The sequence below is a fragment of the Protopterus annectens genome, chromosome 2.part2 (assembly GCF_019279795.1).
Source record: "Protopterus annectens isolate FY-2018-M chromosome 2.part2, PAN1.0, whole genome shotgun sequence".
NCBI lineage: Eukaryota > Metazoa > Chordata > Ceratodontiformes > Protopteridae > Protopterus > Protopterus annectens.
Genome location: NC_056730.1, coordinates 658,545,481 through 658,563,365, shown reverse-complemented (window position 1 = coordinate 658,563,365; position 17,885 = coordinate 658,545,481). Strand labels below are relative to the sequence as shown.

Sequence of the window (17,885 nt, the reverse complement as noted above, 5' to 3'; positions counted from 1 at the left end):
AAAGAAAATGGACTGATCCATCAATGTACAAGCGCATACATTCCCGCAAAGTTAGCTCATTTAAAATTGGACAAGTGTACAATATTAGGACATTGATGTTGCAAACTTCACCTCAACTCTCCTTTTTTTCAGGAGGAATGTATACAGTGGTTTCACAAGGCAAGGACCGTCTTAAGAACTTGAGTGTATGGCTGGGTCTCCCTTCATTTCCATTATTGTAACTACCAAAGATGTCCTGACACAGAAAGATGTCCTTTCTTATCACTGCTGCAGTAATCCTCACTCTTAGAATATCCTGCTGAGGATAGCAGTTATGTCAGCATGTCCGGACAGCACAACAAAGCCTTTACACCTTCCAGGTACTGTACATCAGAAATATGCCCTACATGCAAGGTACATATGTGACGTACAAGCACCTAATCCTCAAAACTGCTTTGCAGAGTCTGAATACTACCTTTGAATTTGGTCTGCACGCAGTTTACACCAGTTGGTTTAATTACTGAGCCTTCTAAAGAAATTCACTGTTGGGTCACATTTTCTCTTCCTTTAGTTTACACGCCACCCAGGAAGGGAAAAATGCGAGTATGGGAGCCAGATTCCCCATAAAGATGAACACGATAAGTGCTTTGTTTGGGTGCTACACACGACCATATGTAATGTGAGATTTATCAGGAGTTCGTCGCCAAGAACCTCCACAGCTGTTTTTGTCATCTCTTCCTATTTATTTGAAGAGCCGGCAGTTTGAACACCTGGGCTGTTGGATTTGACCATGGTAGCCTGAGCCAGAAGTTAGTTACTACTTAAAGCCAAAAAGATGCTATGACCCTGCTACTGTCCAGCCTCCAGACATCTCCATTGGGTTGTATGAAGAGCAAAAGTCAAATCCCTTCTGCCACAAAAACAGTTGGGAGGCAGAAAAAGGAGCTTCTACCTGCAAATCCACTGAAGCAGTGGATATGTTGAAGGGGAAACCATGGCTGATTACATCAGAGGGGCCTAAGTGGGATTCCCCAAATACTTGTTAGGGATGAGGTGCTAGGTACCCTCAAACTTAGGGAGGGGTCTGAACCTTTTAGATTTGCTAAAGCATGCAATTTAAAAAAGGAAGCAGAAGATTATGCATGTGGCCACTGTGGCTACAGATCCCCACAAAGAATGACAGCATTTTACTCGGGAGCTTTTCAATGCTTTCATGGCTACACAGCCACCTCGAGAATCTGTTACTCCCTATACAGGAGAGGGACTCCCTACCAAGGCTGGGAGACACCACCACCCAAGTCCAGGACCACCATATATGAACGTCAGAGATACGGGCACTTTCACTCCCTTTGGGTTCCGGTCCTCTAAAGGTTTTGAGAGAGAGCAATTATGTGGTGCAATAAACAAGAGGCACAAAATCTTACCTCCTTTAAAAGGCTGGCTCTTCAGGCTTGGGATTTTGCAGTCTGCCATCACTTGGTTCTTCAGGCAGTTTAAATTCCTTTAGAGCACAATCTAGTAGCAGACTAAGATCTAGGACAAATCCTCAGGAATGTATGCTTCACAGGGAGGTGTTCCTGAACACTGTACGTCAAGTCATACTGCTAAACTTACTGGTGCAAAAAATATGGAAGGAGCCTAAAATAATGGGGGAACAAAGGCCCCAAAAATAGGGAAAGACTTAAAAAATTGCTCTGATAAACTTGTGTTAGCCTGCATTTTCTGAAGGCTAGGACATTAATCTCAAATGCATGATTTTAATTTAGTGACTTCAATCCTCCCCGACTTGCCAGAGAAAAAAAAAAAAAAAAAAAAAAACAACTCTGAGTCCTCTAGGAGCCTTGGCTGGGGGAAGGAGGGAGGGACAAAGAAGGGCTAGACAGGATAACAAACATGGAACATTAGGTACATAACGTCTTTAGGTTATGTTGTCCCTCTTGCCTTCTTTCTTACTACATGGGATAGTTCCCTAGCACCATCTTCCTGGGTGGTGCACGGGAGTACACCCTTGAGCACAGTGAACCCAAAAGAAGCTCTGTCCCTGGAGGCCAAATCCATCTTGTAATGAGTAAGGAAAGTATGGGGCCTGGCCCATGTAGCAGCTGCACAAATGCTGCCCATAGATAATCTATCAATAATAAGCAGAGAATGTTGCTAGAGCTCTAGTTGAATGGCCTTATTTTGAAAGGTAAAATTCTACTGTTTGAAGTGAAGTGTACATAAAGGTAATACAACTGATAAGCCAATTTTGAAACAGTAACGTTTGAGACTGGCTTGGTCTGTTTTCCTGAAATCTTTGGTTCTATGTAAAGAAAATCTCAGTTGCCTACATACATCCAACTGATAGGTTCATACTAGGCTATCTGCCCTAGGACATTTATCTGCCCTAGGGCATTTATAAGCCTAGTCAGAGTGTGTTTGGCTTTCGCCACCCATTTTAAATTTACTTTGCTATGCCCTTTTGCAAGGTTAGTATACTGTGCCTCTGTCTAACAGTGACAGCCCGGGGTAAACCTACGATCTCCCATCCACTCATCAAGATTCCTCTTTAAGAGAGTCAATGAGGGACTCTGCCTAACCTGGACTGGGATTTTATTCCAGAGTGAAGGGAGCCTCTGGGTTATGAATCTGTCCCTCCAGCATGTCCTATTTATTTCAGTGCTGAGGTTCCGACGCCGGACCCAGATTTTGGGATTCTGGCAGACAGAGGGCTGCCTGCCGGCAGGGGAGAACCCTACAGTCATGACTGCAACAGTGAAACACGATGAACATCTAGGTCTCTCGCTACTTGCCCAGTAGGAGAATTTCTTCCTTTTGCTGAAATACAATTTTCTGGTGGAAGCCTTATGAGAAGTGACCAAAATTCAACTGCTGGAGTAAAATTTTGAAGTCTAAGTTTGGAAGTGGAGTAGCCAAGCTGTCAAACTGAAGGTCTGGAGAGAAAGATGAAGTGCACATGACATACAAGTCAGGTCTGGGACTAGGTCCTGAGCCCACTGCTTCTCTTGAAGATGAGGCCAGAGGAACGGGAACCAAATCTGACTAGGCCAATATGGAGCGATGAGAATTAGCCTGCTTCCCAAGATCTTGGTTTTCTGAATGACTTTGGGAAATAGCGGAAAGGGAGGGAAGGCATACAGTAGTCTCAAGGGTGAATCGTGAGAGTGAGTCGAGGCTGGCCCCAAGTTCGGAAAATCTTGCCCGCTATGCTCCATTCCAGAGACCACTCATGAGGCATCAAAATCGCCCTGCTGAGCTTGTCGGCTATTCCCCGGGATACGCGTTGCTACCAGAAAACGTTGGGAAGAGATTGCCCATTGCCATACTCTCAGTGCCTCCCGACACAGGGGGTATGATCCGGTTCCTCCTTGTTTATGTACCAGATTACCGATATATTGTCTGACTGGATTGCAATTGTTCCTAGTGGAAGAGAGACCAGAAGTGCTTGCAATGACAGATGCGCTGCTCTCATCTATAGAACACTGATGTGCAACTGAGCCTCGTGTTCTTGCCATGTGCCTTGGACTGTTCTTCCCAGATAATGCCCCCCACCACCCTGAGAAGTGTCTATGGTCACAGTAGCAACATGTTGTTGAACAGAAGGTCTTCCAATGTCACATGATTGGACTGAAGCCGCCACAGGAGATCTCTCTTGCATGAATCCGTTATCGTTATTTGATGGGACATAGGAAGTTCTTTAAGAGACCATTGAGCAAATAGAAGCCACTGAAGGATTCTCATGTGCATCCAGGCTACAGGGACTAGAGTAATGGTTGACACCATGGTTCCAAGTGTCGGGGCTACTTTCCTTTTACCTTGCTCCTGGGAAGTAGGTCTACTATCTGCTCTCTGAAGACAGTGACTGTCGGGCGGGAGGCAAGCCATCATGGAAATGGTGTCTAGATCTGCTCTGATAAATCTAATACGTTGACAAGGCAGATTTTCAAAAAGTCACAGTTATGCCTAAGTTCCAGTGTAGTGTCCCTGGCCTGTAGAAGTAGATGCTTGGTGGTGGCAGTTAGGAGCCAGTCGTCCAGGTATGGAAACACTTGGAATCCCAGGCATCTCAGGTGAGCTTTTACTACTGCTATGCATTTGGTGAACATTCTGGGGCTGTAGTGATACCAAAGGGCAGAGCTCAAAATTGATGACTGGCTCCCAGCCGGAAGCATAGCTTACTCCTTGATGCTCTGTCCATTTGTATATGGGTAGTATGCATCTTGGAGGTCTATTGAGAAAGTACAGTTGTGTACACTTACCATAAATGTAGATGTTAGGAGTGTCTTCACTGTTGCAGTCATCACTGTAGGGTTCTTCCTGCCAGCAGGCAGCCCTCGGTCGGCCAGAATCCCAAAGTCTGGGTCCGGCGTTGGCTGTGTACTCACTCTCCCTGACGTCAGTGCGCCAGGGGTACAAAGCTCCCAGCCGACGCCATGTTCTCCAGTTTTTCTTGCCCCAGATCTCAGGTGCCCAAAAGTAAAGGCTAAAAGTAAAACAAAAATGTAACATACAACAAACCCCATACCCTGTAGCAAATACACCTCAGAAGAAGGGTGAAGCAGGGAACCACACCAATAAAAGAATAAGAGGGGATAGGAGGGTGGGTAACCCAGACTGCAACAGTGAAGACACTCTAACATCTACATTTATGGCAAGTGTACACAACTGTACTATGTTCATTGTGTTTCACTGTTGCAGTCATCACTGTAGGGTTGAATCCCAAAGCTGAGATAAAGGGTGGTGGTTATTGAGTAGAGGGGGCGGCTAGAAGACCTTGCAAGACTGCAGAAGCAAAGCCTGCCCTAGACTTAGAATAAAGAGGGAGAAGAATAAAGAGGGAGATTATAGTGCTTAGAGAAAGTATGCAATGAACTCCAAGTTGCAGTTTCCAAAATATCTTTGGTAGGGACTCCCCTGAGAAAGGCAGCTGAAGTAGCAGCAGCTCTGATAGAGTGTGTCCTAATTTTTCCTGGGATTTGCTTTCCATGATGACAGTAACAAAATCTGACTCCATGAGCAATCCATTTAGAAATGGTCTGTTTTGAAATAGCTTTGCCTTGGGAATTTGCTACATAAGAAACAAACAAACAGTTCTGTTTTCCTGATATCATTGGTTCTGTCCAGGTAAAAGCGAAGCTGCCTGTGCACGTAGAACGCAAGATCCTCTCCCCCCTTATTTTGTGGATTAGGGAAAAAAGTTGGCAGGTGAATAGTTTGGTTTAAAGCCACTTTAGAAACCACTTTAGGCATGAAAGTAGGGTTAGTCCTCAAAGAAACCCTGGCTTGATGAAAAATAATGTAAGGTTCCACAGCCATGAGCGCTTGTAACTCCGAGACTCTCCTGGCTGAAGTTAAAGCCAGTAGGATAACAGTCTTCCATGATAAATATTATATCAGATGTGGCAGCAGGCTCAAACGGAGGCAGAGTAAGTTTTTCCAGGACATAACTGAGGTCCCAGGCAGGAATGGGTGGAGTCCTAGGGGGCCTTAAATTCTTTGCTCCTCTGAGATATTGTTTCAGAAGTGGATGTGAAAAAATTGGAGGATCTGTATTATAATGTGCAGAGATAGCTGAGGCATGTATTTTTATGGAGGAAAAAGATAAACCCTTATGCAACATATCTGTTAGGTAATGTAAAAAATGGAATATTTGGAATGTGAGGATCTGATTCCTGAGCATGCATCCAGGTGCAAAATCTCTTCCATTTACCTTCATAAGATTTCCTTCCTAGTGCTAGGCCTTCTGGCTTCTAAGATAACATCCATGATCTGTTTGGAAAGGGTAGGATTAATTATAGACCCCGAATACGCCAGGCTGAGAGTTTTGATATGAGAGTGCAGGACCTGGCCCTGATGTTGAGACAAAAGATTTGGAATCTGAGGTAGAATCCAAGGAGGTTCCTGGGATAGATTTATCAGTGTTGAGTACCAAAATTGTCGAGGCCAACTCGGGGCTAGTAAGATCAGCTTTGGTTTGTCCTGTTTTATTTTTAATAACACCCTTGGTAGAAGAGGTAGTGGTGGAAAGGCATACCCAGAGAGGTTCCTCCAACTGAATGAGAGAGCATCCACTTTCCATGCTAGCTTGTGATACGTCCTTGTGCAAAACGTCTGTAACTGGTAGTTGTGGGGAGATGCCGGGCAGCCCCAGGCTTCTGTAATCATCTTGAATATTTGGGTGTCTAGCATCCAGTCGTGCGAGTCTGACAGGTTCCTGAGGGACCTGAGTGTTTTGTTTCCCTGGCAGGGATTGAGCTTATAGGTCCACTTTGCAAGCTAGTGCTGTGTTCCATAGAGTCATGACTAGTCTGCAAAGGGGGTAGGAGTGTGAACCCCCTTGTTTATGTACCACATAACTGTGGTGTTGTCTGTCCGTATCAGTAGCTTCCCTGGCTGTAAAAGATCCCTGAAAGCCAAGAGGGCATTCTGCACAGCTAACATCTCTTTTAAATTGATATGTAGATTCTTCTGATCCTCTGTCCAAAAACCTTGCAGGCCTTTTCTCCCCATGCATAATCCCAGGCATCCGTGGTTATCACTTGGTAGGCTGGAGGTAGACTGAAGGCTTTCCCTTTGTTTTGAAGACATGCCGTGGCCCACCAATGGAATTCCTTTTGCAGGCAAGGCAAGACAGCAATCACTGTTTCCAGACTGTGACAATGCTGGGACCATACGCTTTTTAGGTACCATTGTAGGATGCAGGAAGCCATGTAACCCAAAGCCTGCAGGAATTTCCTTGCAGTTAGCGGAGACATTAACGCCAGGCTTTTGAAAGTTGAAGCCAGCTGTAGTTGCTTTTCTGGCGTCAGGAATGCCATCTGGGTTGTTGTGTTTAAAAGAGCACCCAGGAAAGTTATCTGTTGAGTGGGTGCCAAATTTCACTTTACGTTCACAGTGAATCCCAGGTACTTGAGTAGATTCTGAACAAATTCCAGGTGCTGGAGTAAAATGTCCTTGCTGTCTGCTTGAATAAGGCAGTCGTCCAGATAAGAGTAAATTTGAATTCCCTTGAGTCTGCAGTATGCTACTACTGGTGCCAGGCACATGGTAAATACACTGGGCAGAGTAGACCAGCCAAAGGGCAGCACAGAGAATTGGTAATGTTTCAAGCCTGCCTTGAACCTGAGACATCTTCTGCACTCCTGTCTGATAGGAATGTGTAGGTAAGCCTCCTTTAAGTCCAATGTCACCATCCATGCATTTTTGCTCAACATTGGCAGGAGCTGCTGCCGAGTAAGCATCTTGAACTTTGGTATCTCCAGGAAAGTATTTAAGACTGACAGATCCAGGAGGTATCTTCAGGAAAGTATTTAAGACTGACAGATCCAGGATGGGTCTGAGTATTTTGCTTTCTGGGAACTAGAAAGAGTCTTGAATAAAAGCCTTGTCCCATCTCTGAATTTGGAACCAGTTCTATGGCCCTCATAGCCATGAGGGACCTCACCTGTTTTAATGCCTCTGCCCACTGAGTTTTTGGTAGGTCTGGCCATCCGTTTGGTTTTGGTAAGATGTGAAAGTGGAATTTGTAACCTCTTAAAACTACATCCAGAACCCACTTGTCTTGGGTTATGCAAGTCCAATTTCGGTGAAAGAGAGAAAGTTTTCCTCCCAGAGGAGCTTCCAGGAGAGAGGTTCCTGGAGCCATGCAGGGGGAGTCATTGAGCCTGTTTCCTATAAGGTTGAGACCTATCTTCTCCACCCCTGAGGGTGGAAGCACTCCACTGTCTAGGTCTATAAGAGGTCTGTACTTGGGCCCTCCCTCTGGGGCGCCTATATCTACCCCTCTGAGGCCTGTCCGAACTGGGAAAGGACCAATTTTTTAGATGGCCAATTTCTGCTAAATCTAGGAGGCTGAACTTGTAAGAAATCCTTAACCGTTTGCATGGATTTTGCCTTATCCTCCATTTTCTTTATAACCTCTTTAGCCTTAGACCCAAACAAAACATTATGTTGAACAGGAGCATCCAGTAATTTTCCTTTTACTTGATCAGGCAAATTTTGTTCCTTTAACCAAGCATGCCTTCTAATGACCGTGCCAGTGGCAGCCGCCCTGCAAGAGGCCTCCAAAGCATCAAAACCACACAGTGTAAGGTATGTTTCCCCACCTGCTCAGTAGCATGCATCAAGTCTTGTAATTCTTTGTCTGCACATGCAGAAATAGTACACAGTTTTTGTTTCATAACAGACAAAGGTATTGCTGATATTTCAACATATGAAATTGACAATTTAAAGCCCTAATAGATAAAGTAGTAGAAGTGTACACTTTTTTGCCCCATCTCTCCAAAGCTCTAGAATCCTTATCTGACGGAATAGGGTTCTTAGCAGTGGCGGCCTTAACACCCTTAGGACCCTGAGAAATGGTTGCTGGATCAGCAGTAGGATTTTTAAATAGAAACTGGTGGGAGTCAGGGACTCTAATATCTATCAGGCTTAGCAGGGGCCAGAGGAAAGGAGTCAGGAGTTAACTCAGAAAAGACATCATCCACAATATCCAAAATAGGAGGAATAGCCAGGGGTCTGTGTTGGGGAAGAAGGAAATCCTTAAGCCTTCTCTTAGATTCAGAGTACTCCTGTCCTTCCCAGTGAAAATGTTCCCTCATGTCATGTAAAGTTTCCCCAAAAGAATAATCCTCAGGAGGAGAAGCTGAAGGAATGGATTCCTCAGCATCAGAATCCTCATAAGGAGGGAAAGTATAACCCTGTTCAGAGGAAGACACTGAAGAGATAGATACCGGATCAGAGAATTCATAATCCAATTCTTGGCTTGGCCTTTTGTCTGGAGGGGGATGGGAACCCCTAATCATAGTTAGCAAGTCCTCCGCCATTTCAAGCATTTGTTTTTGAGATTTAGGTCCCGGATCAGAGGAGGTCTGGGCTTGAGTCTTTGTTTTAGGAGTAGTCTTTGTTTGAAGCTGCGTAGGCCTGAAAACCCCCTCGGAAGCCGGTACCTGCACAGTGGCACCGGACCGATCCGAGGGAGCATTATCCGAAGGTCCTGCACCTGGAGTATCCAAAGGCCTGGTTGGCTCCTCATGGGAGTCCGTTTCGGCAAGCGGTTCTGTAATGGCTGACAGGGGCTGCGAAAGCGCCTCACTGACGACAGCCGAACCAGCAGCTGGCTCTGATTGTAAACAGTCAGATTTAGACCTCGGAGGCCTATCCTTATCCTTGCGCCTTTTATGAACTCCAGTAGTCGGAAGCATGTCCGACGACATGTTATAATTAAATCGCCTCCCAAAGTAAGGAAAGGCAAAATCGCATCTCCGTTTAATAGTACGTTGATTAAATCTAGCACAAAACCGACAACTAGCTACGTCGTGGTCAGGGCCTAGACAAGGAATACAGTAAGAGTGAAAATCCTTATGAGGTATTTGCTTCCCACATGAACTACAATTATTAACTTTTTCTGACATCGGTCTGGAGCAAGAAAAAAAGTTTCCCCAATGGGGTAATTAGCTTTGAAAAGAAGAATGTCTTCGGTATGAAGCACCAAAAATAATAGGAGTCAGCCGACCGGCACTTGCGAACTGCTTCCACCGCACGACAAGAAAGATTGGAGAACATGGCGTCGGCTGGGAGCTTTGCACCCCTGGCGCACTGACGTCAGGGAGGGTGAGTACACAGCCGATGCCGGACCCAAACTTTGGGATTCTGGCCGACCGAGGGCTGCCTGCCGGCAGGAAGAACCCTACACAGTGATGACTGCAACAGTGAAACACGATGATCATCCAATCGTTTTTCCCTAAAAAGGGAAGAATTGACTGCAGTGTCATTTGACTGCAGTGTCATCATTTGGAACTTGGACTAACAGATATGTTTAACTTGCTCAGATAAAGTGGGTCTCCAGTCCCCTGTTCTTTTTGGAACTAAAAAGAATCCTGAGCAAGTTCCGAATCCCATTTGGTTTGTGGGGACTTCTTGGAGGACTCTTTTTAGCAACTCTGGGATTGCTATGGTTGTTTGCTCCCTCTGACTGGGTGGAACATCCAGGATTCTGCTGATCTGTGTAATGGGCTGGCAAAAGGGAATGGAGTATCCTCTGGACATTATACTTTGTACCCAGTTGTTGTGATATTTCGCCAGGCTTCTGGATGCAAAGTTAAATCCCCAACCCGCCCCCCCCCCCCCCCAACGACTGCCTCCAGAGAAGAGTAGACAGGCCGTGCTGATAGGGTCGGGTCGGCCTGCGACAGGAATTGCAGTCACCCTACCCCCCACTGCCACGTGGGCGACACCTACCACTATTGCCTCCCCTTCTGCCCCTGGGGAAGGGTTCACCTCTTGAGTCTTGAAAATCTCTCTAGAATTTTTTGAACCACATCTTTCCACTCTTCTGGCCTTTAGGATAAGGTCTTGAAGGTACGGAAATATGGTACTCCAACAGCAGAGTGCGTTTTCCCTTCCTGATCACATCTGGTGTGTGCCTCCTTGACTTTTGGTCCAAAAAGAGAGGAAGCATCAAAAGGGGCGTTGGTAAAGGCAGACTTTAAAGGTTCCACAAAATTGCACAAATGCATCCAGGAGTGTCTCCTAAGGGAAACTCCTGAACCCACAACTCTACTCGCTCCATCGGCTGCAGAGAGTTGACTATGGAATTTAAGGTGGATAACAGAGGTCACTTTTTCTGAGACCCCCCCGCAGCTAATGAACCTTGTAGAACATCTCCTAACTTCTTCAGGAGATCTCTTTGAAGTTTTGTAAAATGTGTGAGACAGTTCAGCGATCTGAGGGTGAAAGTCGCTGACAAGAAAACACTCTTCCTGTATCTGGCCATCGTTCGAGGTTCCTTATTTGGCAGATGGACAGAAGAGGATGTCTCAGAGTTCCTTCTTGATGGCTGCTGCCACCACCATAGCATCTACAGGTACACCTTTTGAGAGAAAATCCTTATCCAAGGGAGCTGACAGGAACTTAATTTTGCCTCAGAGGGACTGGCTCCATAGTGTCTGGTGACTCCCACGCCTTTCGACTAACCAGAGCCACAAGCTCATCGAAAGGCGGAGAAACCCAGGAGGTTGAAGGATGAGATCCGAAGGCCTTTAGGTACAGTGACTCATCAGAAGGTTTAATGGGTTTCCAGACTCCTCTCTGGTTTTGGATCTCCAAGATATCTGAGAAAGAGATCTTCAGAGGATGACCATGGGGACCCTTCTGCTTCCTTGAGGTTAGTGTTAGAAGTGATGGACTCATCAGGGGAGTCCATGTTTCCTCCTGCATGTCCTCTTTCGAGGTGGCTCATCAGATGTGTAGTTTGGGGAGGTCTCTGAAGAATGGGGCTCACCCGATGGGGCTTCCTGAGGCCCTGAATCTCTCCTGTCCTGTGGATGGGATGGTGCCGAAGCAAACGCCAGTGCCCGAGGAGGAAGAATGCTAGAATCCCCAAGTAGAGCTGTAGGAGGGAACAGCACACTCATCACCTCGAAGGCCAATAACCCTCGGTTCTGAGAAAGCAGAGGAAATCTCTGGCCCAAAGAAGATCGGCTCCGATGAGCCGAGCTCACCCGATGCGCCAAGAGGCAGACTCTGAACTGGAGAGACGCTGGTCCAAGACCCCCCCCCCCCATGACGACGGGAGAACTACAGCTCCTAGACACTCTGGACAGCACAGAAAGTGTCGGAGCAGGCAACAGTTCCGAAGACTCCCAAAGGGGTCTCGGAACCAAAGGGTCTACTGCAAGCAGTATCTGGCATTCTGGCTCCGAAAACCCAGCTTGGCTCAAGAGGAGGAATAGTGGATGTAGTCATCTTGGATGGCTCAGAGACTGGTGGGGTCGGAGCAGAGAAGAATCCTGCCAGCGTTGGCAACTTCAAAAGCCTGCGCACCACCCTGTCCACATTGTCATCTGATAAGCTCCTAGAGAACCTGGATGAGTGGGGGATCAAGACCTTTGAAGTACAGGGGGGATCTGAAGGTCAGAGATACTGGTTCTAATTCAATGGACTGGCTCTGAGGAGTAATCTCTATCGACTCTGAAATCTTTGGAACCAATGAGCTAGATTTGTCCGCACAGTCTCCCTTGGTTCTGAAGGCGGTGGAGCCAAGGAGATAGAATTTTCAGTCAATTTAGGCATTTTCTTTGGAGGCTCTGAATGAGCCGAGGAGGTGTATGAAGAGGGAGGACTCTTGGACATGTCACTAGTAGCTGGGGAGGTTTGTAAAGCTTCATCAAAAGCAAGCTTTATTAGACCTTTTAAAATAAGTTTTTCCTCTCATGTAATACTCTAGCACTGAAGGAGTGACAAAACTGCAAGATTCTTGCAAGTGAATAGCACCTAAGCAGTACACGCTCACACTGTGCCCATCAGTTATAGACCTTTTCTGGGAGCATTGTTGGCACTTCTTGTACAGAGAGACCTTGGGTTCTTTATCTCTGGACTCTTTAGACATGAAGACCAAGGAATCAGAACTGCAATAAAAATATTGCACCAAAATAAATATAAAATATAAAACACATAGCAAAAAACAGTACAAGAAACACACACAGCCCTACCCTCCAAGTTAAATGGGTGCTAGGCCCTAACTTAAATGGACCTAGCTGAGATGAGGGAAACAAACTCTCTAATTAAAACGGGTTACTTTTAGCCTGACAGGGACAGGACAGGCCTAGTGAGAGACAAAGGCCAATACACAACAGGCGGTAAACCAATTACATTAAAAGCCTATAGGAAGAATAAACTGCCTAAACTAAGATCTACAATATCAAAACCGCCATCAATAATGTAACTGAATAAACTTAGCCACGGCCAGGAAGAGAGCATCCGAACTGGTCAAGCGGCAAATGAGATCTGAAGGTTACTCCAATGCATTACGGGATAGGCAGCGAGCCATGAGCCAAGTCAGAGACTTCGAGCTAGTGCACTGGCAGAGTGGGAGCAGAGTATCAGCATCAAACCCATCCAGTAAGAAAGAAGGCGAGAGGGACAGTATAACATCAAATGTTCTGAGGAACAGACCAAAAATGAAGCACAAATCTGGAAAATTAAGACATGGGAGTACTCCTCAAATAGATCTTTAATTTGCCTGACAGAACTTCCCCAGTTCTGCTCAAAAGTGCCAAGTCCTCCAGTTCAGACAGTGTACGACATTGTCTTTCTCGGAGATATTTCTGTATGCCTGTCACCCTCTTCTCTACTAAAAGAGGTCCTGCGCAAGATGTAGGACAAGCCCAATATTTTAGCCCAGACTACACTGGTTTCCCCCATTCTATTTCATCTGGCCAGGGGCAATCACCACAGGTTACCTGACCGGATAGATTCTCACACAAGACCAGGGATCTCATTCACCCTCACTTGCTCACCCTTCACTTCACGCTAAACCCCATCTCCCAGACAATTTTCTGGAGGACATGCTTCAGGTTTTGCAAGAGGCCAGAAGACCCACTGCTAGAAAATTGTACATGGCTAAATGAAAGAGACTTTTTATTTAGTGTCTCAAGCATGACCTGGACCCGCTTTTTCAAAGGTATTCCTACAGATTTGTGAGAGTTGCTCAATTCTGGCTTGGCATATTAGTCTGTTAAAACTCGTTTGTCTAACTTCAAAACTAGAAGTTGTTGACCAGTTTCTGAAAGGCATCCTTCACATTTCAACCTCCAAGAAAGCCTTTTCTTTGTTAGGACCTTAATTTTGTTTGAGAAACAAATGCAGTCCTCTTTTGAACATGCAGTTCTCTTCTATACAATGTTGTACTTGTAGGAGCCATCAACAATAATGTCTTACTTCGGCCAAGAGGGTATCTGAACTTCAAACACTCATGGCAATTGCACCATTTTTGGTTTCCCCAAGGACAGGGTACGTCTTCATACCAATTCTTTTATGCCCAAGGTGGTTAATGATTAGTCCTTAAAAATCAGTCCAGTCACCTTCAGTCCCCCCCCTACAGAATCCTAGTCAGACGTGTTTCATACCTCGAATTTACATAGACCACTAGGACATTAAACAAGACAAAAAATAATTAGCAGATCTGAGCTTTTTGTTTCCTTTCACATCAACAAATTGGGTTTGGCATGGAGTTTAGCTGCATCTAAGCAAACCAGCTCCTCTTGGATTTCTAAAGGCCCTTTCCTTTTGCTGTTCTTTTCATGGCAAGCATCTTTCTTCTGTTTGTAGGGCAGTGGCCTCTTGTGCTGATTTTTTCAAGAGTCTGAATACTAGATCCGTTTTGGAAGCGGCTACTTGGACTTCCTCTTCCCATACTTTCCAGCAGCCTTTATACTTTCCAAGAATGAAGAATACTGCAGCAGTGATAAGGAAATAGTACAGTTGTGAAAGATCTTACCGTAACAGTAGGTGTCCTATTTCTCCGGGTCACAGTATTCAGCCCCTCCCTCCTACTTCCAGTTATATTCGGTTACCTTCCTTCATGCATCATTTCTTCTTCCCTTCCTGGATGTACAGGTTATTGCTTTCCTCTGGTTCTTATGGGACACAAGTTCTATGCAAGCACTCCAAAATAACGTGTGCATCTTATACGTCTTGCACATAGGAAGTTTTAAAGGCTTTGATATGCTGTCCAGACATTTGGCTATCCTCTGCAGGATAACCTAAGAGTGAAGAATACTGCAACAGTGAGAAGTAGGGCATCTACTGTTATGGCAATTTACTATATGCAGCTGGTACAGAATTTAGAGCCCAGTTACTTCTCCCTTTGTACTTCTCACTGATGCACAGTGCTCCTTCTAAACACCCTTTGCCTAGGCCTTCCTGTCATGGAACCAGACTGATTAAGGTGCCTAGTTACTTAATACCAGTTCCATTGAGCCTTTGAGCCTACACTAGCAGCAAATTAAGAGTCTCAAAAACTTTAGATAGCTTTGGTCCTAAATGAGCATCATAAGCTAGATATCTGGCCCAATAGGCAGGATCATTGCTACTTGTAAAAAATTTAACTGTGTAAAAGTGTAAAGAATTACATCATGCATTACATCATGGCGTGCTCCAACATTAGTGCAGGTTTATTCCAAATTAAGTGAAATTCTGGGCGAGAAGAGATAAATGCAATAAAATCAATGGATCAACTCCATTCATACTACTCCTATCAATCTGATGCTGTCCTGAGGAGTCTTACTGCCTGCCATGGATATGGGAGCATGAATCAGTCTTATGCACCATGAGGATTGTGGTGGTGATCTTTACCTGTATGTTAAAATAATGAGTGGAAATCGGGGGTACAGCAGGGAATACAAAAATCTTCTTTTCTATTGGATAGTACATTTACCCTCACTCTGGCCAAAGTACTCAAAAGAAGGGAGCAAATCTACTGTGGACTAAAAAAGTAAGATCCACAAAACCAGATGTGGCAGCAAACTTGGTCTGGTCTGAAGGGCCATCAGGACAAGCAAAGCTCCCATTTATACAAAAGGAGCTGGAGGAGTCCCCAACCAGACTACAACTAGGGAAAGAGGAATCCTTCACGGAACCCTCCAAACCGAAACAGTCTCTGACCAACTGCTAGAACAGCATCACCTCTGTAGAGGGAGCATGACAGTCTATCCTTAATTGTTCAGATACCATGCGACACAAACTGCTGTCAGCAATCTATACTGCATCTTTGGCAATAAGAGCGAGCCAACATGCTGAGAAGGGTTCAGTTAAACCAGTTAGGCCATCCAAGACAGAACACTCATGACAAAAGTGGAACAAGGGTGAAATACAAGTTAACATGTATCCTTTCTAGTCTGCATGCGTCATGTAGTGGTGTGGAAGTCCTAAAACAAACATTAAAATATTTAATGCACATAAATTGCCATGACTGAATGTTGGTAGCATAAATACTTTGAATTACCTTTGAGAAATCTCCAATAAAATCCGGGGATCTATTCTCGCAATCCAATACCCTATCGATCTCAGTATGGCAAAATGAGCGAGATCTCACCACTCTTGGTTTCTGTAAGGCAAAGGAAACATTAACATCATTAAGTTCATGAATGCCTCATGACACATTTTCTAAAGTGGACAGGACAGCAAGACACTTCTGTGCAACACTGTAGGAACATTTCAGAATATCCAAAAAAAAACCCCAGGCCATTCCATGAAAATTCATCAGTTCCATACAATCACAATAAAGAGAACAGAAACTTGCAAGCAAACAATCAAAAAATTTTGCAACAAGTACTTAAGGGAGTGCAGACAAGATCAGGTAAAATACATAAAGTCTCTGTATATTGTATTTCTTATTCAAGACAATTCTCATGCACGCATGCACACAGTGTTGGAAACCCAGAAAGCTGCCTTGCATTGTAATCTCATACATTTTGAATTATACTATAGCAGTTTGCTTATGGATAGCTGCCGAAATTATGCAATGCAACACTTGGGAAGAACCATGTGGCCAAAGAACAAGGTTAGTGACACTACATCACAAGAATATGCGAAGATTCCCTTGCTAACATCCTACGCCACAACCATCTGTGAAAGTAATTAACACTACTGAAACAAAATCCATGCTGTACAAATAGTTCAGACAGAAGTTACTACCATTCTACCACCCCAACGTAGTTTGGACAATGCCACATCCTACCCATCCACAACTTACTTGCAGTGCAACACAGAAGCCAAAACAGTAAGCCACAAGAATATGCACCATGAGAGTTAGTGCACAGTACAGTAGCCTCCATCAGAGGAGGACAAGAGTTGTCCCTAAATAAAGATCGCCGAGCAAAAATATAGAGGGGGCAAGAGCCTCATTTCCAAGCTCTTAGCCAGACAAGTCTAGAGGACTAAGTTGTTTTGAGGGAAGAGGATAGGTGAGCTTACAGGAACTGCAACTAGTTCTGTAAAGTAAACTGTCTTGTCAAGATGGATGCCTAGGCTACAGACCTGGCAGTAATGTGGCCTGTAGAAGATGGGTAAGGAACACCAGTAGTGTCAGTCTAATAAGGCAAGAGTAATGATGGAACGCTGGCAGAAAAGTGAAATAACCAAGTTACAAGGTTTTGTGATAACCCTAATGTCAAGAAGGTGGGCTTAGCGTTTCAAAAGATATTATTTGCATCCTTTAGGCCTAAAGGGCAAAAGGAGCAGATCCAGGGAAATTCTGGGCCTAAAGGTGTAGAAGGAACAGAGCCAAGTGCAATCAACTCTCAAGCTGTTAAGATGTCCCAAATTTTACACTTCTAGATCTGTGGCTTTTTGGGGACTGGGTACAGCAGCTACGTGCAAGGGTCTGCATATATGGGATGCAAGTCTGGGAAGATGGTGCATCGAAATCCAGAAATTCCTACTAGTGTAAAATACATCTGAAAGTGTCTGTTCAGAGAATAATTTAATCTGTTGCACTTAGGACTGTACTGCAAGATATTATAGGACTTAGGGGCCTAAGTAGCTACTGGCCACAAGCAGTAACATAACACAAGCAATCTGTAGTCAGGAGCTGTTGAAAATAAAACTGCCTTCCCCTTGTTGGATTGCCAGAGAGGCTGCGGAGTCTTAAAGTTTGGCTAGCACCCTGATGTTTTGCTTTCCTCCTATGCTTCCATTTCGGCTGCTATTTGAAGGGATCCAAATGAGAGTGCTTACGCACTCTCCAGATGACAGGTTGATATCTTGGAAGGCAGTATTCTTAGGACGAAGGCCCCTGCATACAGGGTTACAAAACTCATATCATCTGTTGGGTATATTACAAATGCAGAGTGCCAGAGCTGGACACTGGTCTCTTTCGTGACCAAAGATAATGAATGGAAAATCACATCGTATCACATGCTATAGGTTAATCTTTGTTGGGACACAAAATGAGAGCTTCAATAAACAAGTACTCTTTAGAATGTACTGAGGAAAATGATGGTGCCAGACTGTTCTCTTTTCCGAATTTCTCATGATATGCTGTTAGGGAGAGATGTAGGTTTCAGCCTGAAAGAAGTTAGCGTTTTACTACATGGACTTTTTTAAAAATTAAGGTACATTCTAAT

At 44.8% G+C, this 17,885-nt stretch overlaps 1 protein-coding gene across 2 annotated transcripts in view; it reads right to left on the bottom strand.

Moving 5' to 3' along the window:
* CDC25B (cell division cycle 25B) overlaps positions 1-17,885 on the bottom strand; it is a 303,696-nt gene that overhangs the window by 106,327 nt on the left and 179,484 nt on the right. For both annotated transcript variants that reach the window (XM_044064076.1, XM_044064077.1), the window contains exon 11: positions 15,764-15,865. In XM_044064076.1, the coding sequence (XP_043920011.1) occupies positions 15,764-15,865 (102 nt within the window). The remainder of the gene's footprint in view (positions 1-15,763; positions 15,866-17,885) is intronic.